Raw genomic sequence first — 24561 nt, 5'->3', positions numbered from 1 at the left:
ACTCCTTTAAGTTGCTGTGGTAAAACAGGACTCTCAACAATTCGGGGAAATTAAACTATTCTAGCTCCTTGGCTCAATCTGCAGCGTTCCTCTGTTGAATTATGAGCTTCATAATTTGGTGCAGAGTCGATGTTCTTCGGCCTTGAAGGAAAAATTTGCAGCTCCTGCCCATCGTCCTTATAAGGAGAAGTTGTTGGAGCAGCCTGGGCTCCACTCCCACCACGACAGGTGGCTTATTTCAGCAGTGCAACAGGAAGACACACACTCGACCCCACTCAAAAACACACACACACACACACACACACACACACACACACACACACACACACACACACACACACACACACACACACACACACACACACACACACACACACACACACACACACACACACACACACACACACACACACACACACACACACACACACACACACACACACACACACAGCTGGAGATGTGTACAAAGCGGGAGATCTCTCTCACATACCCTGTTCTCAAACAGAGGAAATGCATCCGGATTACTGTTTGATTGATGGAGGCTTTTTCATGTTTGTGAAAAAATATTTATAGAAAAAAAAGCTGACTATAAACATTTTTTACCAATGATATTAATGTTCGGGTTAATGCCGGTAAGAATGTGTGTGTGTGTGTGTGCATGTGTGTTACCTGCGTCTTTCAGAGCCGGTGACGATGCCGATGCCAATGCCGGTGGTAGATAATGCGGTGCTGGTAGTGGTCGAGGTGGTGGTCGTAGTGGAACCAGTGTTCATAGTGGGGATGACCGCAGCAGACTCCTTCTCCTTGTCCCTCTCTGCACTATCCTCTGACCAGTACCTGTTCACACAGACACAACAGCAACTTAATATATATACACATGTATATATATAGTAACTTCTGCTGTTATTAAACTGGAATATATGGCTGTAGAGAACTTTCAAATTAAAGCCTGTAGCAATTAAAGAGGTCAGATGCATTAGAATTCCTACAGGGATATGTAATATACAATTAAAAATAGCTTTTTTTAATTACTAAGTAAGTTTTTCACAAATGTGGTTTTACACAGTGTATAAAGTGTTAACACTCCTAGTTATTATTGTTGGTTGGCTGGTTGATGATACTAGGTTGTAAAGTCTGCTACCTGCTGGTGAGACTGGTGGAGCCAGTGCGTGTGGAGGAGGAGCCCAGGCTGGAGAGCAGGCCGCGGTGGCCTGTGGGCGAGGTAACAGATGAGGAGGTGGTGGTGGTCGTGGAGGAGGACGTGGTCGAGGAGCTCAAGTCCTCGTGTCTTCTGCCAAAAGAGCCGCTGTAGGATTTAGAATAAATAAATAAATAAAAAGAGTCGGCAGTGAGATGGAGTGGGAAGAAAGTACAGTAAGGCTGTGAGAATGAGGACAACGTTGAACTAGTATTGAAAACTAGAGCTCAAATATTTAAGAAATCATTTGGCCCAAATGATCCATATTTGGAATTTTTCCCTCCACATTTTTGTTTAATGAAATTCATTATCTTCCGTACAGCCTAATTCTACAAAAAATAATTGTGGAAACATTCAAATTAAAATACTCTCTGTGACAAGGCTGCCCTCATTGCTCTGATGCTTTTGAAATATGGGCAGGAGAAAGTCATATTTCCCCTCTACTGTCCCAGAGTATGTATTACACAATTGACTGCAGGAGTAAATTAAATCTTCCGGAGATTTCCTGCTGTATTCTCAAACGGGCTCACTCTGACATTTTCTGGAAATTTTACTAGAGGGCAGGCAGGCAAGGTTTGCAGACATTTGTGTTCACACATAAAGCCCCTCCGGAAAAGTTCAGGAAAACGTCCGGACTCCAGTGTATGTGTGAAAGCAGCAGTATTATTATTAATGTATATTTGTCCATATTGCAGAATCTAAGAACTGTACTTTTTCTGATGCAGCAGTGTCACAGTGAAATTTTGTTGAAATGGCTTTTGCAGACTTAATAATCAGACAATCTGAACTTCCTCAAAATGAGCAGAATGAGTTTACTGGGCGGTTTTCCAAGATATTGGACAAATTGTAAACCTTGATCTTGAACCAGGAGGCTACTTCTGAATCTACAGAACATCAAGAATCTCTTCCAATCTTGTTTGCTCATCAAAGATGCACAAAGAAAAGAAAAAAACAGAAGTGTGGGCATAGCAGAGACGCACGGAGAGACAGGACAGGTGGGTGTGGAGACGGTGGGCGTCCAAGGTGGTGGGGCTGGTGTACCTGCGGTAAATGCTGTAAGACTGGTAGTGGGAGGCGGGTGGCTGCCAGGGTTTAGTATTACAGGTGTTAGGGTCCAAGTTGGAGGTGGACGAAGACTTGGCTGGCACGTCCCGCGTGCTGCCGCTCCTCCCTAGTGCTAGCGTATGGGACGTGCTGGCAGGTGGGTGGGTGGGCGAGAGAGGCGTGTTAGCGGTGGAGGGCGCACACACAAACACATATAAACACAGATACAGGATAAGAAGCATACATATTTAAGACTATAGCTTTGACACACTTTTGGTGCATTCATGTCAAGCAGCGGCAGAAACGTGCTGAGGAGTTCAATATTGTACGTTTTTGTGGATTGTTTCAAACTTATCTTGGCTGATTCCATCTGTATTTAGGAACTTTTATCAGGTGGCTCATATCCACAATTTTCCCATATGACATGAATGCAGCTGGAGTCCAAATCTAGGGGATGTGCCACGATACATTTATCTGGGAGTCGGGTGGGTTCGCAGGCTCGTTAAAATGCCTGAGAGATGTATTTAAACTCCGTGGCACAGCAGACCTGACAGGACAGGTACAGACATGCAACAGACTCGGTGGCAGTGATCAGGAAAAATAACTGATTTCTCAGTAAGCTGCTGCTGTGCAGGGGAAGCATGTACATACACATCTCAAATGAAACAATGCAAGCAAAAAAAATGTACTGATACACAACTATCAGTGTCGTCTACGCACTGGTTTTAGTTCCACGGCTATAATAATAATAATAATAATAATAATAATAATAATGGATCAACACATGGAGCAGAGATCTGATGACGAGGTGAGGGATGGAGGTCTGGAAGCCGCAGTAAAAGCTAACCTGCGCTGGTAGCTGGGGGCTCGGTTGGTGGAGGCGCTTCCTTCGCTGTTCTTCAGGTCGTCGTCCCAGCGTCGCCGGGTATAGGAGCCACTGCGTATCAGAGGAGTCGAGTCCCTGCAGAACCACAAGCTACAATCGTACCCCAGGCTTCCACAAGCACATCCTGACATATATACTGGGTCTTTCCCCATTACACCTATTTTTACTATTTAGGAGGTTTGCCCTTTTCTAATGAGTTGTTGCTGAGGGGCTACAAACACCATGCTCCCCCCCCCCCCCCCCGCAATACACAGCCGTGGGCAGCAGGAGCCGCTCATGCTAACGCATGTGAGCACACAGCCACTCGGCTCCAGGGGTTCACCTGTTTTCCTTCTCGTCGATGTCTGAAGTACTGGCCAGTCTCCTGGGGATGGTCGGGGCCACGTAGGCAAGTCGTGTTCCTTTGTCCTTTTCCTGGAGGCGGAGGCATCAAAAAGGACCAGTGTTAGTAGCTTTATATGATACTGAAAACTATCTCAGTTGGCATTTCAGTCTTGATGCAAGCTCTTAGAAAAGCTCAGCATTGCATGGTAGCGTCAAGAAATCATATCATTCCGTGTCCGAGTGAGTGACCGCCGACCTTCTCTTTGTCCTTGTTGTCCAGGGACGAGGAGAGACGAGGGCTCGAGGCTGAGCGCATCACCCCGGTTGTGTCCTTCTCCCGCTGCGCCTCCTTGGTGGCCGTGATCTCCGCCAGCGCCCCGTAGCTGCCCGTCTTCCTCAAGCCCAGGCGCCAAGACGCCGGACTCTCGTCCTTCCTCTCCTCCTCAACTTTAGCGGAGACCTTCGCGGCAGGCTGAGCGACCTGAGCGGGAAGAGAGCAAGGCGGTGGATTAACTACGCCGCCGTTCTCCATTTACGATCATGAGGATGTTAAAAAATGGGATTTTTTTTAGTGGTCTTGGTGAGTTGATCAGGTCAAAACACTTTTTTTTAGGTTTTAATGATGAGACATTTTAAAAAGGAAGGGCATGCCAGTTAAGAGGTACAACCACATTAAAAATACACACACCTGACTGAACCCACTGCTGAAATATAAGAATATATTCCTGAGTACATGCTAACCTCAAAAGACGATTACTATAACAGATCTTAAACATTGGTTGGTGAAGTCTCATTTAAACCTGTTGGGATTTCAGAGTTTGCACACACACACACGGTCTGGCCACAAATACATATTAGAGAAGACGACGAGCAACTGAAGTCAAAAACACAGAAGCCACACAGACACGAGGTGAAAACACGATTGGGACGGTGCCTCTGACGATGTACGAGTGAAAACACGATATAGAGTCGGTGAGTGAAAGTCGGCGATAGGGAGGTTTTCAATCGGCATAAAGTGCATCAGGCCGGGGCGGTTAGCGGAGGGAGGGGGAGGGGGGGGGGGGGGGGGGGGGGGGTCGGTCAGGGGTGTTAAGTACGTTGTCAGTGCACAGGTGCGGTGTGGGGTGAGAGAACAACTCTGGTGCACACCAAACGCCTCACCATGGGTTTTTTGGGCAAGAGAGAAATGCCAGTTTTGCGCAAGCCTTGACGCCACAATGCAGGACAGCCCGGCTCCGCCACAGGCATGAGGGGAGTAATACAATCAGACTAAAGCCAACCAGAGCAAAGAACGAGAGCCCGGGATGAGAGAGATGCAGAGGGAGGGAGGGAGGGAGGTTGACAAGAGGGTTGAGACAGAGAAAAAGCCAGAATAAGACAGAAGCAGCAGCAAAAAGAAAAACACACTTTAAAGCAAGGACAGATTTTTTTTTTTTTTTTTCTTTCTTTTTTTGAAAGGCCTAGTCACACCGCACAATGCTTACTGCCAAACCAGGGGCGGGAGGGAGAGGTACCATTACTGTTCTGAGTTGGATCCAACAAGCGTCTGGTAAGTGTCAAAAAGACTGTTAAGGTTTTTGCTCACTCTTGTTAGACAGGAGACATTGTGATGTGTGAGCGCTAGGCTTCAAAGAAGGACCGCAACAAAAACATGATGGCAAGAAAAAGGAAAAGAAAAGACAAGAGAAAGCAGGGGAACAAAAGAAAGTACATCTCTGAGGTCTAGTGGCTTCTGATCGCAGGATGCAGAGAATTCAGGAAAAAAAAAAAGACAGAACCCTGTAGAACGTACCCTCCTGTTCAAGCTGCATTTGGGAGAGTGAGATGATGCTGCAGCCTGGAGGTGGTGTCTGATATCAGGCTTTTACGTGGGGTTTTAAATTAAAGTTTTAAGATAAATCCCAAACAAAAACACCAAGCACCTAGCTCCAACAGGAAGTTGCCTTGATGAAATGTAACCAGGGTCACTTTGCTTTGAATGCTTCGCCTGATTTTGCCAGGAGAGGGCAGCAGACTCAAAGGAGGAAAAAAACAAACCTACCAACCCTTGTTTTTTTTTTTTAAATCAACCCAATGTACTTCTCTGTACAGAAAACTCTGACCTGGCGTCACTAACAAGTCTTATGATAAATTGCTAACATCATCAGGAACCGGCCACTCATCGTCCCACCTGAGCGACAATGAGTCTCTTTGTCGTCGCCTCTTCGCCGTACTACGACGTGAAGAGATCAAAATCATATTCAGAAACGACTATTTGTTTGATGCCCTGGGTATGAACTGCAAACTATCTTCACGTAACCCTCACAAGTATCTTCAGCCGCCTGTGAAATTAAGTGTTCAAAGAGGAGAAAACCTGAAATAGATGTTGAATCTGATTGATTTTCGCACATAATGGAGGAGCCAGTGTTTCTCAGTAGCTTCAAGGTAACCGAGGAGGCGCAGTCGCTACTTAGGGAGTAGTGACACGGTTACATCACGACTGTGCTTCAGCACTTCATTACCTCCGAGGCCCCTTTTCAAAAGCATCCGAGCGCTCGCTAATTTGAGTGAAATCTGTTTTTGTATTTTTTGCTTTTCTTTCTCTGTAGTGGTGCCAGAACTGCGACAGGCAGCTGGAGGTGTATGATGACAAACGCCACACGATCGTACCTTCTTCACCGGTGAAGTGGGGGCTGTCACCTGGTTGGTCGGGCTCGCCGGAGACACGGTGACGGTGGTGGGGACGGGCGTGGTGCTGTTGCTCACCGACGCTGAAGGCTTGCTCTTGTCTGGGGGAGTCAGGGAAAAGCAGTTGAGGAAAACTATTATGGAACATGGGTTATAGAGAAAAGATTGAACTGTGGTGATGTTTAAACACACACAAAAATAAATCTCCTTTTTAAACAGGTTGCAGTAAAAATATACCGAGCTGTTGAGTGCACCGTACCTGCTTCCGTCTCCGACTCCGAATCTTCCTCCTCCTCTTCCTCGCTGGAGCAGCTTGACTCGTCCTTCTTCCCCTCCTCCACTTCATCCACCTTCTCTGGCTCTAAGGTCTCGATGCGTGGGGCGATGCTCTTCTCTGGCTCCAGGAGCAGCGTTTCTTTGCTGCGAACGCACAAATTTAACAGCGCCAGTCGTACAGTAGAGAGAGAACAAAAGGTAAAAGGTGGTTTAATAATCCTAACTCTTGATCGATGGATTTTTTTTTTTTTACACAATCCATCTTTTCTTACCTCTTGAGTGGTTTCAGCGATTGGTTGTTATCCCCTGTGGTTGTCGTTTCAATCAAGGGAGATTTCTTAACATCTTTCTTCTCACTCATTAGCTGGAATGAAAGGAAACAAAAATATGTAAGAGGACAAAAGGGCATGTATTTTGGTTCAGATAAGAATCGTTACACAACCGACAGCCGCGCTGACTCACCAGGTTTTGTTTCTTTTGTAGCTCTTCTAAATAACCCAGAACGTCTTCGTCTGCTACATCAAAAGGCGTCTGGCCCTGAGGCAAAGAAGTAAAAATAAAGATATTTATAGATAAGATATTTATCTGAAATATCAACTGCGCAGGACTCACGACACGACAGTCAGGTTACTCACCATTTTATTAATGAGGTCCATGTCACATAGATTCTCTACCAGGATCCGACAGGCCTCCTCTTTGCCCCAGTGTGAAGCTGCGTGTAGAGGAGTCCAGCCATCATAGTCCTTAATATTTACATCATACCCTGTTTGGATTAAAAGCCTGCAAAATGAAGAAGGGGACAAAATGTGTTTGGTGTTTTTGGTAGAATTAGCAACATTCCAGGCTTTCTAAAAGTACGTCAGTATCGTAAACCTCATGGTAACCCTGAATATTTTATCCAGGGAATCTGCCATGACGGGTAAAAACATTAAGATCCCTGTCCTGTGTGTAGCGGTCGCTAAACACGTTAAGATATATCAGAGCTTTCTATGGCAGTGGAGTGTGCTGGCCGACTTCCCAGAGCAGATGGACGGGCGGCTGCAGCTCCTATCCTCGAGCAGGGGAGGTGTATTAACAGAGACGCCGTCGGAACAACGCAGTGACGAGACGCAGACGCAGAGATACGTTTGACATAAGCAAAAGAAATTCTCCGACGCTCGTCCTCACGAGTGTCTTTTGACTATAAACAGTATTTATATAATGTACCTCACAGGGCTGCGTTTTATGGAACAGGCTATAAATGTGTTGGGTTTTACTACCTGTGAAATCAAAAAACCCTGCTTACTTTAAAACCTCCACGTATCCCTTGGCCGCGGCCACGTGCAGCGCCGTTCCTCCGGACTTGGCGTGCCGGATGTCCTGGATCTGGCCGCTGTTGAGCCACTGCCGGGCGTCCCGCAGCATGATCCGCTCCTCCTCTTTCCGGGCCGCCTCGATGTCCAGCCCTGAATGCGACAGAGGAGAGACCGTGAAAAAGTGACATCCAAGTTTCCAGCCGGGAAAAAAAAGCAGAGAGCAGACTAACGACAAACAAGGTGCAATTACGTGGAGATATTTATTACGACCTCTCGCCGTGCGTCTGCAGTGAGGTATGCGAATGTTTGGAAAACATTACATTAGTCCGTGACTATGGATTTACAGTAGAGAGGCGGAAATATTTCAACACATAAATCATCACATATTTAAATCCTGCTGTGATAACGCAGCAATAGCGACGAGCGTGTGTGTGTGTGTGTGTTACATGAGATGCAACCCATTCACCCCTGCACTTTCATCAAATCGGGGTCGTTCAGTTGCCGCTTAATGGTTCGCCAGAGGAGAAACAGACCTAACACTACTCTGCCAACCTCTCAAAACACTAGAGGGTGTTGTGAGAAACAGCTCTGCGCCAATTTTCTGTCAATTTGAAGACGAAACAATGGCTGCGAGCATACAGGGCCTCGGCCCCGCCGTTAAGTGGGTCAGTATGTCTGAGCTATACGCTGCACGGCAGCAGTGAAAACAGGCCTGATAACGTCTGGTCGGAAAACACGAGATGGTCTGAAGAACGCTCCGCTGCACGGGTCGGCTCGTCAGCTGAGCGTTAACGGTGTTGGACTGCGTAAACAGTCACCCGTGAAGTGTTCTGGGGTAGGAGCCAGCACTTCAGCTGATCTCATAGTCATTCCACTCTCAAGAATACAACCATCACTCATTTCCTGACACCTTCAAGTTGTTAAGTTTGCCCTGAGCTCATCTGCATCAGGAAAGGTCGAGATCTGTTAATCAAGAAAACACACACACACACACACACACACACACACACACACACACACACACACACACACACACACACACACACACACACACACACACACACACACACACACACACACACACACACACACACACACACACACACACACACACACACACACACACACACACACACACACAACAAACAGCTCTTTCCAGTTTTGGAAAATTGGCTCGTGAACCTTAAATATGAGAGTAAAAAAAAGAAAAGAAGCTATCTTCTTTCCGACACATGCAACACAGGCTTCCATTGAGGAGGGGGACACAGTGATATTGTGGTTTGTTTAAGACGAGGCATGTTGCCCATTAAGAGGATTAGTGAGCTCGAGCTGTAGAAAGTGAAACCAAATGTGAAGAAGATGACTCAATGTCTGAGTTTAGGTTCAACTGGATTCGTCATTTCAAACAGAGAGACTCTGGAACTGGACGCATGTCGCACTATAGCTGCTTTCAGGCGAAGATTTCACTGAACCTTTTCCATGGGAGCGACATTTGCATGTGAAAATCCAAATGTTGCTACTGACAAGGGCACAAACATATTTGGAAAATTTGACACCTGAATGTTTCTGGAAATTCTTGCTACAGTTGTCAACGCATCTGACTCGGACAATCTCCTGAAAATGTCCAGAGACCCGATTTTTATTTTCCTGGAGGTCATATCGGGAAAAATATATAATGGCTGGCTGCTCATATAAGCAGCAACTTTTGTAATGCAAACCAAATGTTGTCGCTGTTTTTAAGGATAGGAAAAAAAAAACCTGCAAAAACACAACCTTTGTTGAATATTGACAAACTGAATAATATTACAAGTGAGAAGAAATGTCATTTTCTTTTTCCATTTTAATGCGCGATTCCAGCCTTGTTTGGTGTCACATGTTGAAAACTGAAATTGAAATAACCTACAGTTCCTGGTATGTATAGTGTCTCTCTACTTATTCAAGATAAGACAGTGAAATGCCATAATTCAAGCCTTGGTTGTCACTATATGAATCCGGCAGGTAAGAAAAGTGCAGCTCATATATATCTTACATGACTGTATTCTAAATTTCATCATCAGGGCAGTTAATGTGGGGAATGAGAGCTGGCCACACAGGGCAGCGTCCCGTGATCTCCTGGGAAGTAGCCTACAGCGAGTCTATAAAAAGCAGGGAGCCTAATGGCCTCTAAGTAGGACTACAGAACAAGAGTCGAGTGGAAGAGTTGGCAGCAGTTCAAAGTTGACTTTTTTTTTTTTTTTATACAAGAGAAAAGCACATTTTCTACTTAAGCATTAAGATAAAGAGAAAATCCAATAGACCAAATAAGGACTCGCCTCCTGCTTCACCTTTTACCCCCAACACAATCTACAGTTGAGCAAGGCGAAGGCGCAATTAAACATCTACCCTAAAGCAATCACCGGCGTCCTCGGCGGAAAATTATATTTAGAAGAGTCAAAAGAAAGGCGACTAAAATAAAACCCGCTTTATTCTGAGCTGAAGCTAAAAACCGACGTCGCCCCCCCCCCCCCGGCAGCAAACCGAGCTAACGGGGACAATGTGAGAGTTAGTTAGACGCATTTGTGAGGTTGTCCACCTTCGCTTCATTACAGGGACAGAGCGGAGCATTCATGCAGCAGCTGGTGGAGAGAGGAGAGGAGAGGAGAGGGAGGGAGGGAGAGGCCGTCCAGTCACTTGACCCAATCAGGGTCAAGGAGCAGATTGGAGGAGGTTGCTTCTGCCAGCAGGGGCAAACCGCGGCCACTCGGTAACAGGTTTAACCCCGTGACTGGTGTCTCTTTGAGGGGAGAAAATCACATTACAAACATACAAGCGGCGTTACACAACAGCCAGTTGCATAATGACGCCTGCTACCTCCGGCACATAGACCTGAGCTGTGGATCGTCTGCAGCCGCCCTCGGGCCAACGCAGTTTTTTCGGCGAGTCTGTATAAACAAATACGTTCAAGTTAAATGATCATACGCATTAGTGATGGATCTTAGCCGAGGCAGTGGCTGGATGCTCCGAACCAGGCGGCGCGTCGATCGTGGAAAATCGGCAAATCCGAGCCGACAGGTGCTGCTGCCCGGCAGAGGAACGCTCGAGGTTCCTGCGGGCGCGGGATGAGTCTCTCTCCGCTGTTACATAACACACCCGAGGTAACGTGTAAACAGCACACGGCACGGTGTAATTATCACTTCATGCCATGTGCTTTCAACCTTGATTTAACTGGAACTGTCAAGAGTGTTGACGGTTTACAAACTGACTATTTTCTCAGGGTTGTTCAAGAAGCTTGATGTTTTTTCAACTCTGCAAAAATACATTTAAACTCGGCGCTGATCAATGCAGATGGAGACGATGCTTGTAGCACAGAGACTCGGCATCTTGTGACCTCCAGGACATAAGGTCCAGGTCTTAAGGTGATACACACGATGCTGCCGTTTGATGCTTGGACAGAAAGGCATCTACTGTAAATGCTATGAATCTCACAGCATGCTGACAAACAAATGTTAGGCCTTCTCAAGGAAATGGCCACAGAGCAGGGCAGAGCAGGCTTTATTGGTGAATATGATCCGAGGAGCACCCCTCTGGCCCAGGGCCAGTAAACGCGTCTGTGCTTGGCCTCTCGACATAGGGGATAGGAGGAGGAGGAGGGCCCTTCATCATCTAAAGAATGCCCCGGCCAAAAATAGAAAGGCCCCGACTTCTACGTTTTTAAATCATCACATGAGAGGAGCTCACAAACACAGCTGGATCACTTCTCTGTGTTATGTAAGTTTTCCGCGAGCGAGTGGAAAAAACAAAGCAGGTGGATGAGACACTCGGATCCCATTTGACAACATACTCGTACATGCGTGAAACACACAAGGGGCGATAGACATGCTAACGCTGCCTTTAACATGCTTGTGACGTCAGGATTGTTCCTAGATATGCTGACATTAAACAGGATTAGATAACACTTTGAATATTGGTATTAAGTAGTTGTCTTCCCCCCTCCTCCTCTTCCTTTCTCGTTACATAAATCTGCTCGTCCTCATCATATCTGCAGTATTTTTGACATGAGATGAAACACAGACCCTGGCTTAAAATGTCTGCCATGAAAAGGGGTCTATTACGCTGCTCCAGCGTGGACCGGAGGGCAGAGGTCAAGAGGTCAGTGATACCGTACCTTGTCGGTTGATCTCGTTCTGCAGCAGCTCCTCCATTGGCTCCTCTTCAGCGATGTCCAGAGGTGTCTCGCCCTCGCTATTCACAACTCCCACGTTGGCACCCTGACTAATGAGATACCTGCAACAACAAAAACACAAGAACAAGTTTTTTGGGGAAAACAAAAAGTACAAGATGTGAAGCGTCACTTCCTCTAACCGACGAGGAAACAGTTGAGGAACAGGAGCTTCAGCCTGTTGTTTTTGGTCCACTGCCACTATTGACTGACACAATGCCAGTGAGCAGCTCCTGTTAAGCCAGTTCACCCATTTTAGCAATGACCTTAGGCCAAACTAAAAATATCCACCAAGTACATTAATTACAATGGTAAAATGCATAATTGTCAGTTCCATTCATATGTTACATGTACATTTTAATAGGACTGTTGTTACATACAGTACAGAGGTGAGAGAGAGAAGACACTTTCAGTAAATATGTTTGGCATATCTGTTCTGGAATTTCTCAATACTCATGTAACCATGTCAATACATCTGCCATAGACTGATATACATGTGCAAAGCATATTTATTAGCATTAAAAAACATTTTATGTAAGTATAAAGCTGCGTTCACACCAAACTTGAAGCGAATTTCCACTTTGCATTACTCGTGTGAGTTTGGACACCGGATCATTCTTGTTGACGTCGCCCAAATAAGTTGTGTCAGGTTTGGTGTAAACGCAACATAACTTGATGGAAATCTTGACCTAATGGCAGGGGCTACAGTAAAACTCAGTCATCTCATAGTTGTGGTTACTCTGTACATAAAGGGACGAGTACGATAGAGCTGTTTTTACGATTTACGAGAGCGTTTAATCAGTGACTGTTAATGTTGTTTTGCTCTGTGGGGGGTAAGATCTTTAAACTGCTTTTGTTCTGTGAAACACTGTGTTGTATTGTCTGTATGCAAAGATTCGATGATTGTTTTAAAACAAAACAGATAGTCATGAATTATTTTAGGGGAGGACATGTTGGTATTTGCCACATTAAAGCATTATATCTTATAAATTATTCAACGGTTTAAAAAAGAAAAAAGAAAATCTTTGTGCACCGATTAAACACTTTATTGCTTTGAGTCGAGATCTTTTTTTATTTTAACCATTCCACATCTTTACTTCAGCTGCTTACAATTAAATCTGTGGTGAGACTCGGGTCCTTCTCATTAAGCCAACACACCACTTGAAACCTGCTCAGCGCTCGTGACTTCCCCTCCACATGGCAAGTGACTTGTCTGCAGATACGTTTAAAACATAATTTTTTATATATATATATATATATATATATATATATATATATATATATATAACTTCTTGATTGGACTTTCTATTCTGCCCCATTATGGGGATTGATGGCTTTGTGGTGCAGAGTCCCGCTGTGGGCTTCCTAACCAACCCTGCCATTAGCCGGCTGCGGTGACGCGAGGGGGCTCACGGTTACCGTCCTTTGCTTTTGGCTATTCCCATCGCCGTGAAAGGACGATTGCTGGGACTAAAAAATGGGACGACTGAGGACTTCACCACCCACATCAGCGCTGCAGAGTTTCTCTCTCTCCGACTCTATTAGTGACTCATACCAGGGCCGGCCACTTGACCTTTACATTCACTGTGTGACAACAAAAAACGTCTTGTTTTCTGTAACACTAGCCAAGCGCCGATGTGCCGAGGCCGTGTCCATGAGGCCGACTGAACACAAGACTGGTGAGGTTTGACAAGTTCACACTTCTGCCTTAAATTAGGCACTTTATATTTAATTTAGTTTCAAATTACAACTAGCAGACAAAGGCCTGTTTCATCTTCCTACAGCCAGTGGCATTTTTTGGGGGAAAACATCAGTAGTGGGGAGAAACCTGCAGCCAGGTTTCCTGTAATGTAACACAGAAGTAAAGAAGGTCACAGCACACTCCCGATACTGCTGAACAATGAGCACAACCAAACTCCCTCACCCGCCTCAGGCTGTTTATATATCCTCTGATAACATCTCTGTGTCCTGTTCTGCGCCCTACGAACAAGTCTTCTTACCTGAAAAGGACTCGAACCCCGGGGGGGGGGGGGGGGGGAGAAAAATACTAGTGTGCAACTCTAGAGCTCAATTCCAGATATATAGTGGCTGACCCTGATCTCCCCAGATTTCATTACATCACTGACAATGTGTGCCTGAGCTATCAGATGGGCTCACGTCGAAATGTGACGAGAACTGTTTGCTACCGACGATGGAAATGATTGCTCGGAGAACGCCGTGGGGGGTTTCTAGAGGAAAACGTGCGCCGTTTGACATTTGTTGAGCGCGATGTGTCCCCGATAAAGGCATTGGATTGCGTTGTGACCGAGCAACTTTAGAGAGGGAGTAAGCGATTTTGGAGGAAGCTTGATTCTCTCTTCATTGTTGTTGTGATTTTAATGCTCTGGCCGGGTCGCGACCCCTAAAAAAAACTACGTTTAGAGTAGTACATTAAACCCAGAGTGTGCGTCAATGTTGCTCGCAGCAGTGTTAAGACAGAGGTCACTAATGGGGAGCTTGGAGGGCAACGAGCAGTGCAGACTGCCAGCTGGAGTAGCATTGTTCTTTAAAATCGAAATGTAGTGCTATAGTGGTGTCTGGACCTTTATGCAGCCACTTTAGTGACTCCTACTGCTCGTATTTTTTTGGGGAGCGATGCAGTTACACTCTCCCACGATGCAGAGCGGGATGTAAGGAAGGATACGACTGATCCTTACGAAACGGGAGATGTCCCGTCGGTAGTACTCACTCTGCTATGTCCAGGTATCCGCAGGACGCTGCGGCGTGCAGGGGGATCCAGCCCTCGTTGTCGGGCTGGTTGATGCTGGCTCCGTGCTCCACCAGGAATGTAACCATGTCAACATTGTCGTCTATGCACGCCTGAGGAAGAGAGGAGAGAGGGAAGAGGAGTGAGAAAAAGTCTACGTGCGTGCACATGAACTTATGCCATAGCTACAAATAGCAGGCGTGGAGAGAGAATTGCTCTGCATCTGATACTCGACTGCCACATGCGTCCAGAATTACTAGGGAATTTTTTGGCAGCCGCCGCGCTCCCGAAATGCCTGCACATAACACGGGTGCTTGAAATACCACATAGTGTTGTACTGCTGATGGAGGCACGGAGGGCCTATATATGCCGCCACTCTTATTTTACACTAGAATTTAATTTACACCCACAAAGACTGGCGTTACCCTCGGCCAAAAAATGTCTCTACGGGAGTGATACATCAAACCACAAATACACATACACTCGATACATTCCCCCTTTTACGGCGATGATGAATCACTCAATTAAATTCACATCCGTGGTCTAACTAAAAAAAGGTGAGAGCGTTTTGCCTGCCAGCTCACTTTGCACCGATGGTTCTTCCTCTTCATCCAAACCAATCCTGAACAGTAATCGACTACTAAATTAATTGGCAACTATTTGGATAATCGATTAATCGGTTCTAGTATATGCTGCGAAGGAAGTGACAGTATTGGGATTCACACCGGGAGACCACCCACCAAAATGTGAGACATGTTTGATGCCGATCGGCCACACACACACACACACACACACACACACACACACACACACACACACACACACACACACACACACACACACACACACACACACACACACACACACACACACACACACACACACACACACACACACACACACACACACACACACACACACACACACACACACACACACACACACACCTCAAATTTCACAATGTTTGTATACTGAATATATTTTTAATATATAATTCGTATTCTGAAAGAATAACAGCAGCTTATTTGGCCACATCATGCCTGAGAGGGAGCAAGTTGTCACATTTCTGTTCAACATTTGCAAATGACAAAAATGAGGACAAGCAGCAGTGGGGAGTCATTCAGGACAGAAACACACAAGCACACACACACACACAAGCACACAGAAACACACACAGACAACAGGCCCGAGGTGAAGACGCTACCTTACATGAAAAGGACACATAACAAGGTGACCTACAAAGCAGCAGCGTTCAGAAAAAAAGTCATTAAGTGGAAAAAGCAAATCCAGCACATGGAATCACATCCACTATTGTAAATGATCATTAGAGAGAAATAACAGCTCTTAAATTACCAGAGACCAATTTTGAAAACCAAACTTAACCCCAACCTCTTGCCCACATCACTGAACACCGTGCCTAGACCTTCTCCCGCTGTCTCTCTCTCTTTTGGGGTTGCTATGACAACAAGAGCGTTGACATGGGGAAACAGATACACATGATTACACAGCGGCCTCACGTTCAGGGCACACGACTATCTGGCTGGAATCCTTGTCCAAATTTGGGCCGCTTGCAACGCCGTACATGGCCAGAGATGAAGAGCACCTTGCAATGGCCTCGCTGAGCTTATCTGACAGTGTGTGTGTGTGTGTGTGTGTGTGTGTGTGTGTGTGTGTGTGTGTGTGCGCGATGTGGTCTGGTTGTGTGTGTGCTCAGGGACTCTGACGGAGTGTCTTCAGGTACAGATGGAGTGCGATCATCTGATTTTATTACTCTGAAAGAGCCACAGTCTCATCATGACCAGGCCTTAGTTGGACGCCATCTTCATGTGAAAATGACACGTCTAGAAAATCAATAAAAGGTCGGCCTGTGGGTTCATTGCATTAAATATAAGTATGGGGACAATCAAAGATTATAAACAGAATTGGTCAATAATTTTTGTCCACACGCAATTACTCTTTGGTCACGTTCACGTGTGAAGTCCTCCAGAGACTCATTATACCGTAGTCTTGTGGGATTCAAAATAAAGAAGAGGTTATTGAAAGCGCTGATCTGTCAAGCGAGGCAATTAGTGAAAGCAAGCAGTCTGACTGGCAGTGAATTAGTGACTTCACCTGTTTAGTTATCTTTAGACCTCGTTTAAAACGATTTCCATTGGAGGGAAAATTGCAGGCCCGTCTTGCAGTTTTGCTTTTGGATCAAACATACACACGACTACTTATTTCCCCCCCATGAAGTCACAGAGTATAAACTTAAACAGAAGATGTAGGGTGGTATGCGCCGACATTTAATCAATTGACCTTTTCTTGTTCTTTGAGATTGGCATGGTGTGTCAAGGACATTTTTCTCTCTTTTTTTGTACAAAGTCGAAACTTTCTGCCGCTCATCTCAGATCCTCCTCCCCCTTCGGCCAAGCACTTATTATCTCTTCAAAGTCTTCTCCTTTTCCAAGAACAGAGGAGACAAGGCCCTGAAGGTGAACGCAGAGCCGCTGCTGTGACCTCCCTCCTCGGGAATCGTCACCATGCAGGGCCTTTTTCCTCCACTGGCTCCTCCCCGCAGCTACTGGAGACCCACACAGGTAATCTCTTAATGGCTGTAATTGTCTGAGCCTGACAGGTGCCAGAGTTAGAGCCCCGTGTAGAGAAGTGGCCAGAGGGACAGGATAAAGAAGACGAGTCGGGAGAAAGTATCGTAGGATCTGCCAGTGCTAACGTATGGAGACGCATTCACTGCCAGGTTCGTATGAATCGAACAAGACAGAATGCTTGATTTGATCTGCCTGCAGGCAGAGCGAGTGAGTCAGATGTAGAAGAGATGACTATTAATTGAAGTTATATAAGGAAACATTGTGGGCTTAATCCTGTCTAATGCCTCACAATCATCAGCCCCCAGGTGACTTAAAGACCTGTGCTGTGCTCGCAGTGAAGTGCTCCGATATGTAATGACTAACTCTCAGGCGGAGAAGTTGCCTTTTAAACCTGTTTGTCCAGTGCGTCGGAGAGGGGGAGAAGAGAGGATGCCTTGTTAAGCATGACGGCAACAACATATGGATGGCAACGCACACACACACACACACACACATACACAACAGGGTTGGGCAATGTTTTTTTCAAACCGGGCACCATAAGTCAAAAAACTGGAGATTGCCGTACGACACTCTTCGAAAAAGAGTCCGATGCCGTCCAATGTAGGACGCCTCCGCTTGTGGCTTCCAAATGAACAAACAGGGATAACACATGTTATTAGTAACATAAAGCATTTGGTTCTCAAACGTTTGATTTGTTCATTGACAATAGTTGCTTTTCAGCACCAATTGATTGGACAGCAAGAGGGAAATCAGTGCAACAAGAATGTGCATGTAGCGTGACAAACAAATTCATGGACGGGAATTGATTTAACTCGACTCAACAACACAGGCAAGCGTCACGAGTCTTCCGTCAACATCATTGTGGCTTATCTGCATTACAGATGATCCAAGCTGTCAGTAATAACTTTTAAAATATTAAATAGGAACAATGTGGGCCTACGAGACATGAGCAAGTCTCCAGAACAGCCGTGTGAAACCGAGCTACTAAGCCACATAGTTCTGCTCACTAGCGAGGCCTGGGTTGACCTATGACCTGCGGGCAGGGCGGGTCAAAGTGTGAAAAAGCAGCGTTCCAACTATGTTAGAAATAATTGACAGAAATATTGTGAGCTATATGCTTTGACGTTATAGGTTAAACTGCATGCATTACGCCCTCACATACACAAGCAGTGGAGGGTGAAGGTCCTCTTATGTCCCAGCTGTCAATAATCTACATTACAGAAATATGAAGTAACCTACATCTATCACACATTTAATCTATAATTAGACTGGTCTGACCGTAGATTATCAGCAGCTTTATCATCAATTTGCAGTTGTGGTTTTGGTCTTTGCATGACCTGTTTTATGACGAGCTTTGATAAGGAGGCTCGGGTTGGCATCCATGGCTTTTGTTTATGATTAACTACCAATCCCTTTGTTTTGGTCAGAAAGACGAGGCTACCAATTTTAAAAACAACAGGAGCTAAAGGCACAGTGCTTTATGATCACAGGAAAGGAACACAAAGCAAAACAAATTGTAGATTTTTTAAAAAGAAGAAAAATTGTGAGGATAAAAAACAAAAATAATGATTAAAATGAAGTGACAGACGTCAAAATAAATTCTAAAAAATGGATATTGACAGAATAAGGAAACAGGTTGAACTAAACCTGAGATTTAAGTTGGTCTAAATTAGATTTAAAATTGTCAATAGTGGGACAGGAACACAAAATATCCATATATGTATTAAATCGAATTGGTAATTTACAGGTAAATAATGAAAGGACTTCCGGAACAGCGTACTACTCCATTACCATCTCCCTCCTTTGTGAGCCGCCACACATACATTCTGCTCGACAGGCCAACGGGATAGTAAATGTTCTCTCTAATGGAAACCGAGGCTTCTGGGAAGTGGATGTTAGGAGGAATAAAAATCAAATACTAACCAAATTAATGGACGCAGGATGCTGCGTTTGATTTGGTCGATAGATTTTGATGTACATTGTGCGTGTGGCTGACTTCTGTAAAGAGCCATTTATCCTTTAGGCTTTGTGAGTGTGACGTGCTAAGAAGGAGAACCGGTAAAAAAAAAAAATGTAAACATGGTCAATGGGAGTCAAAGGTTCCAAAAAAAGCAGGATCTCCTGCTGTGGGCTGCGACGGAAAACTCTGCATCACGTTTCACAACACAGCTCCGCCCCTGCTCTTACCGTGTTCTTTTCAAACTACATCAGCTTTAAAAAAATCTATAAAAAAAAAAATTGTACGTCCTCCGATGGGAGTGGATTGAAAAACAAACATCGGGCACATGTCACTTAAAAAGGTCGGTCGTATTTGTCAAGAGGGAACCTAACCTTCAAGTGGCACTTTGTGAAAGAGCAGGAAAAGAAAATCCTGTCGCCTTAGTCAGCCAAAGTTAATGTGGAGCACCTGACACAGAAAACACACAAACACTTAGGGCTTAAATTGGAAAACACAAATACAGTTGGTATTGGAAACATGTAATCACCTCTAACATTGCTAGTGAAGCAGGAACATATCTCCTACTTCACACACTCATCAATTAAATGCATCCACGCGGGACTGATTATAGGCCCCATCAACAGAGCAGGTCAGCTGCGATAAATAACAGAGAAGATTAAAGACGGAGAGAGAGAGAATACAGTGTCCCGTCATACGCGCCGGTCTAATCCTGAAATAATAAGGAGGAATCCAAGCCCAGACTCCCTAAAAGCGCCGCAAAGAAGAAGAAGATGGGCTAAGCCCGTCCTCGGAGCGGCCCAAGTATGTGCCCGTGACGCGCACCTAAAGAAAAGAGAGCCTGCTCCGTCGCCGTGACAACAAAGCCAAAAAGAGAACACGGGTTCAGGCCTCGTCGGGCCTTTGTAAGAAACATAAATAAACAGAGAAAGGGACTTCATTTTAAAGCACACGGGGGTTTGGGTCGGATTGCCCCCGAAGGCAGCGCGGAAAGCAAACCACTGGGAGACAACGTTGGGAAGGGGCATCTCGAGGTGCCATCTTTATTTTTTTAAACATCTTGCAGGCACGACTTTTTTAACCGCTATCGGAGCGATTCTCACGACCTTTTATGGAGAGAAAGAAAAAAAAAAGGGACACACATTGTGACCACTATTGCTGCTTATTACAATATTTAGTTTATGTTGTCATTCAAAAAATAGATATAGTTAGCAGAAAAGAAATACAAGACCCAGTTAGTTGATTTTGAACTGTTGGAGTAAATAGATTTAGTCTAGATGACACCCTAATGATAAAACCAAGCCAGGACACCAAAGAAACTTATAATGACAATTACAGAATTTCATATTTTTGCCTCTGTCTTCAGCGGGGCAAAGCAACTGAGTGTATAAGGAGCGCAGCTTTATTATCTAGTGGGCCATCGTGCAGCGAGCTCCAAGCTTAATTTAGAAGCACTCCACATCAAGGAGACACTTGAAGACCCCTCCCCTCCTTGACTTCCTTTTAGTTTCACCCCTCAGATGTCCGACTGAAGCACCGTGCAGAAAACGCTTCCGTTGTTGTGACGCCCAAACTTTCTACGGCTTACAACTCGGTGACAAGAACTTGTGCGCATCACCCATTCTCAAAACGCCCTGTACGAGACGCCGCATCCGTTAAGTGTAGCATGTTTGACACTTATCTATATGTGCGTCAATGCAGCCAATGCTGTTTTCTACCTGACCCACTGCAGACATGTACTTGGTAAAGGCTCCTTATCACCGTCTGACATGTGGGCACATTTCTGCTAAGAAAAACATTGGGCGCAATAAAGGCCAGACAACAATTGCAACGCTTTAAAGGAGACATATTATGCTTTTTCAGTTTTCCATCTAATCTAATGTGTTACATAAGTTTTTTTTGTTGTGTATGTGAAAGGTCTGCAAAGTTAAAAAGCCCAAAGTCATTTAACCCCTGGTAGTTTCTAGCTGTGCACATAGTTCAGGTTCAGCCTTTATTTGCCAACGGCGGCAAATGGAATTCCGTTTTCAGGAGCCTCGGAGTGTTGGGCAATATTCTCAACTCGTCGCCGGCGACACGTCTTTTCAGTAACAAAGTGCCGATCCCTCTCGATAATCCACAGTGGCGTCTGTTGTCGACAGTTTTCATGAAGACATCTGAACTTTTCTAATTCAACGAGACAAGACTTTTGGATTATGCTTTAGTCGCTGAATGTAAAACAGCAACAGCAACGGATTATCACGGTGAAGAGGGGGAAACTGTTTAGCTCTGGAACAGCTGTTCGAACCCTCGAACGCACAGACGGCCTGAGTCACCGACTCTCACTTCGATTGTGATCAGGACTTTGGGCTGGGATCAAAGCACCGACACAACCACAACACACACTGTGCCCTTTAGGAAAAAACAACAACGCGGCGTTTAGAGAAGAGGTGATGTCACGCTCATTCTCTCCGTTAAACACGAACGCTTTGCGGTCATCGCAAAATCGTCTCGTCCTTTCAGAGTGAGACCTCTCCGGTGTTCCTCTGCAGTGTGACGTGTGCAGTCATTTCTGTGCGGAGGTGGATGACGGCTGAATCCCACTCGTGTCTGTCAGGAAAGCCGGAACATTATCTGTGCATTACGGTGTGAGGTTTCTCTCATGGAAGCTGCACCGACGAGCCTCTGTCTTTATCCGCCGGTGCTTCCTTCATTGGACTGGCGCTCAACTTTAAGGCATCCACAATAAACTTGTTTTGGTTTTTTTTGCCTCCCAGGGAGAGACCAGTTTTTCTCCCATATAAAGAAGCAGTATGGACGACGTAGCAGCTCACAACTGGCCTCTCTCTCTTGCCTTACTTCTCTCTCTCCCTCCCCCCCTCTAGTAATACAACTTCTCTCTGCAACCAGTAAGCAGCAAGGCCCTGGACTAGCATACCAGTGGAGAAATTCCCAGATAAGTAATACTCCTAGCCTTGGGGCTTCAGGCATCGGCGCTCTGGCCACACCTCATCGGGCTACGTCATCGGCTCAGAGGCGCGCAGCCACTTCCACAAAAGGAATTCCTTCTTACCGCCTGCATGTATGTGAGCGTTATGTATCTGGGATTGCATGTGTGAGCGTGAGTGTGTGTGTGTGTGTGTGTAAATGTGTAGTAGACAGATTAGCCCTGACACAGAGAGGGATGGTGGGGGAAAAAGGGAAAATGAAGTAAAACGAAAAGGAATTACTTGATGATTAGTAAAACTGTATTTGCAAGAAAGACTGGTTCATACTGTAAGGTGTTGTGTGTCTGTGTATGTGTGTGTTTACGCCTGAGACAAAGAGCTCACAGCTTCTGTGCTATTGGCAGGGTTCAGGAGGCCAGAGGGTACGAGGGGGAGGGTTAGAGCGCTGCAGGGCGACCAGCTGGGTCCCTCCACTAGATGAGTCCTGTTGGGAGCTGTAAAACACACACACACACACACACACACACACACACACACACACACACACACACACACACACACACACACACACACACACACACACACACACACACACACACACACACACACACACACACACACACACACACACACACACACACACACACACACACACACACACACACACACACCTTGCCTTCAGTACTCTAACTACTGCTGCTGCCGCTGCTGCTGCCGCCGCCGCCGCTCCTGCTGCAGCTACTGAGGACGACCATATAAGGCCCTGGGATTCCCATGGAAAAAGAAGACCGGGATTGGGGGGGGGGAGGCCAGCGAGATTGTAACTGTATGTTTTCACCCAGCAGCCAAAACAATAGCCCCACTTGAGAGCCAATTTTGTTTCCATGTGAGGGGTCCAAAGGCGAGAGGGGGCACCAGCGAGAGAGGGTGGGAGGGGGGTAGCAAGAGAGGTCAGATAGCCAGGGAGAGATGGTAGAATACAACCTCTGTTGATATTTCCATATAATAGAACCCTTATGTGGAGGCTACTATACAGAGGACAGACGATAGCTCAGTCAGCAGTCACTGTCATTCGACTAAAGAGGCATTGAACATGGACCACAGAATACAATCCCCCCCCCCCACCCCTCCTCTCTCTTTCGAGTGTACTGGCATTATGTCACCGTCCACGGCAACAGGCTCCGAACCAATGAGGTTAAATGGATAGCGTGGATGCCAGGGTCTGCCCGGCAGGCATTCTACCAGTTTATGGCCATTACCAGCACATCCAATATGGATCGTCAGCGGTGTAAAGCTATGCATCGCACCACAACACTGTCACGCAAAGACCCAGGACTAAATCTGACGTGTACAGAGTTAATCTACACCGACGTGTACAAAGGCATAAATAACCTGTACGTGAACAGTAGATTTGGAAAGTTGCAACTGTCAATATGTTGACGTTTACTTGCTTTCCAAGACTAGCAATCTCTACATGAGGAATATTTAATTCACTAAGGCACATACAAAAAAATTAGAATGCATGTATGTATGTATGTTTACATGTCTCGATGTCAGGCTTGCGTTGGTGATAGAACAGAAGAGGGAGCAGTGGAATACGCAGGCTCACCAGTGGAGCCTCAAAGAGGAAATGAGAAAAATAAACAGCCACTTCCTGTTCCTCTCTGGCCTGAAATCTCACAACACCCTGATCCCTCCGACCACAACCACCTCAGCAAGGGAAAGACGAACAATACCCCGGTTTACACTGATGTTCAGGGACAGCACGAGGGGGGTATCCATCTTTTTTTTTTAACCATCCTCCAAACAACCTAAAGTGACAAATCTATATTTGATGGTTGGCCAAACATCAATGATCAATAATCCATTTCAGCTGCTTAAAAACATACTGTACAGCACAGGACCCAGAGGCGAATAAACATTGTGCACAATCTTTCTAAATTCTCAGTTCATATGCTTTAGATTAAATGTGTTTAACCACCATACTGTGATTAATGAAGGTGGTTGTCATGAAACAGAAATGATTATTTTTTCACTCAACATTATCTGTATAACACCTGCAGTCTCCTGTATGTTTTCAGGGCAGTTCTCACTTGGCTTTACGCTTTGTTCTCTGTACAGCAGCTTGAATATTTTGGCTCATTAATTATTCATATGACAGTCTATTAGCATATCGGCTTGATTGGACTCAGTGACCTGACTTTTATGCTCTATAAAACATGGAATATCGTCTCAGAGGACACTGATGACTTTGTGACTGAGTTTATTATTTAGCAATTAATCTTCCTCCTAAAATTGAATGATTTAAAAAAAAAAAAGGTTATTAAACACACTCAGACAATAATATTTAGAATATTTATGGCAGCAGAGGGAAAAGATGATGTCAGCGCAGGTCCCCTTATCTTCCTTCACCAAATAATCAGCTGAATCATGTATTATTTGGCATGAGAACAAT

The 24561-nt window shown here is 45.4% G+C and overlaps 1 protein-coding gene and 1 long non-coding RNA gene across 6 annotated transcripts in view; one reads left to right on the top strand and one right to left on the bottom strand.

The window, feature by feature from the left end:
- The window catches only part of ppp1r12a (protein phosphatase 1, regulatory subunit 12A), a 41623-nt gene that overhangs the window by 9041 nt on the left and 8021 nt on the right, over positions 1–24561 (bottom strand). For 3 of the 5 annotated variants that reach the window (XM_035621022.2, XM_035621013.2, XM_035621005.2), the window contains exons 2-15: positions 14617–14747; positions 11835–11953; positions 7681–7840; positions 7031–7175; positions 6858–6932; positions 6668–6759; positions 6379–6539; positions 6102–6220; positions 3709–3933; positions 3451–3542; positions 3090–3203; positions 2240–2392; positions 1142–1306; positions 670–837 (exon numbers count right to left, since the gene is read on the bottom strand). In XM_035621022.2, the coding sequence (XP_035476915.1) occupies positions 670–837; positions 1142–1306; positions 2240–2392; positions 3090–3203; positions 3451–3542; positions 3709–3933; positions 6102–6220; positions 6379–6539; positions 6668–6759; positions 6858–6932; positions 7031–7175; positions 7681–7840; positions 11835–11953; positions 14617–14747 (1919 nt within the window). The remainder of the gene's footprint in view (positions 1–669; positions 838–1141; positions 1307–2239; positions 2393–3089; positions 3204–3450; positions 3543–3708; positions 3934–6101; positions 6221–6378; positions 6540–6667; positions 6760–6857; positions 6933–7030; positions 7176–7680; positions 7841–11834; positions 11954–14616; positions 14748–24561) is intronic. The other 2 variants (XM_035621041.2, XM_035621032.2) reach the window with 1 other exon arrangement.
- LOC118292292 lies at positions 3700–7036 on the top strand. Its single transcript, XR_004786871.2, has 3 exons — positions 3700–4032; positions 6041–6242; positions 6339–7036. It is a non-coding gene; the product is annotated as an uncharacterized LOC118292292 (long non-coding RNA).

This window comes from Scophthalmus maximus, chromosome 12 (assembly GCF_022379125.1).
Source record: "Scophthalmus maximus strain ysfricsl-2021 chromosome 12, ASM2237912v1, whole genome shotgun sequence".
Lineage (NCBI taxonomy): Eukaryota > Metazoa > Chordata > Actinopteri > Pleuronectiformes > Scophthalmidae > Scophthalmus > Scophthalmus maximus.
This window is presented reverse-complemented; position numbering and strand designations above follow the sequence as displayed.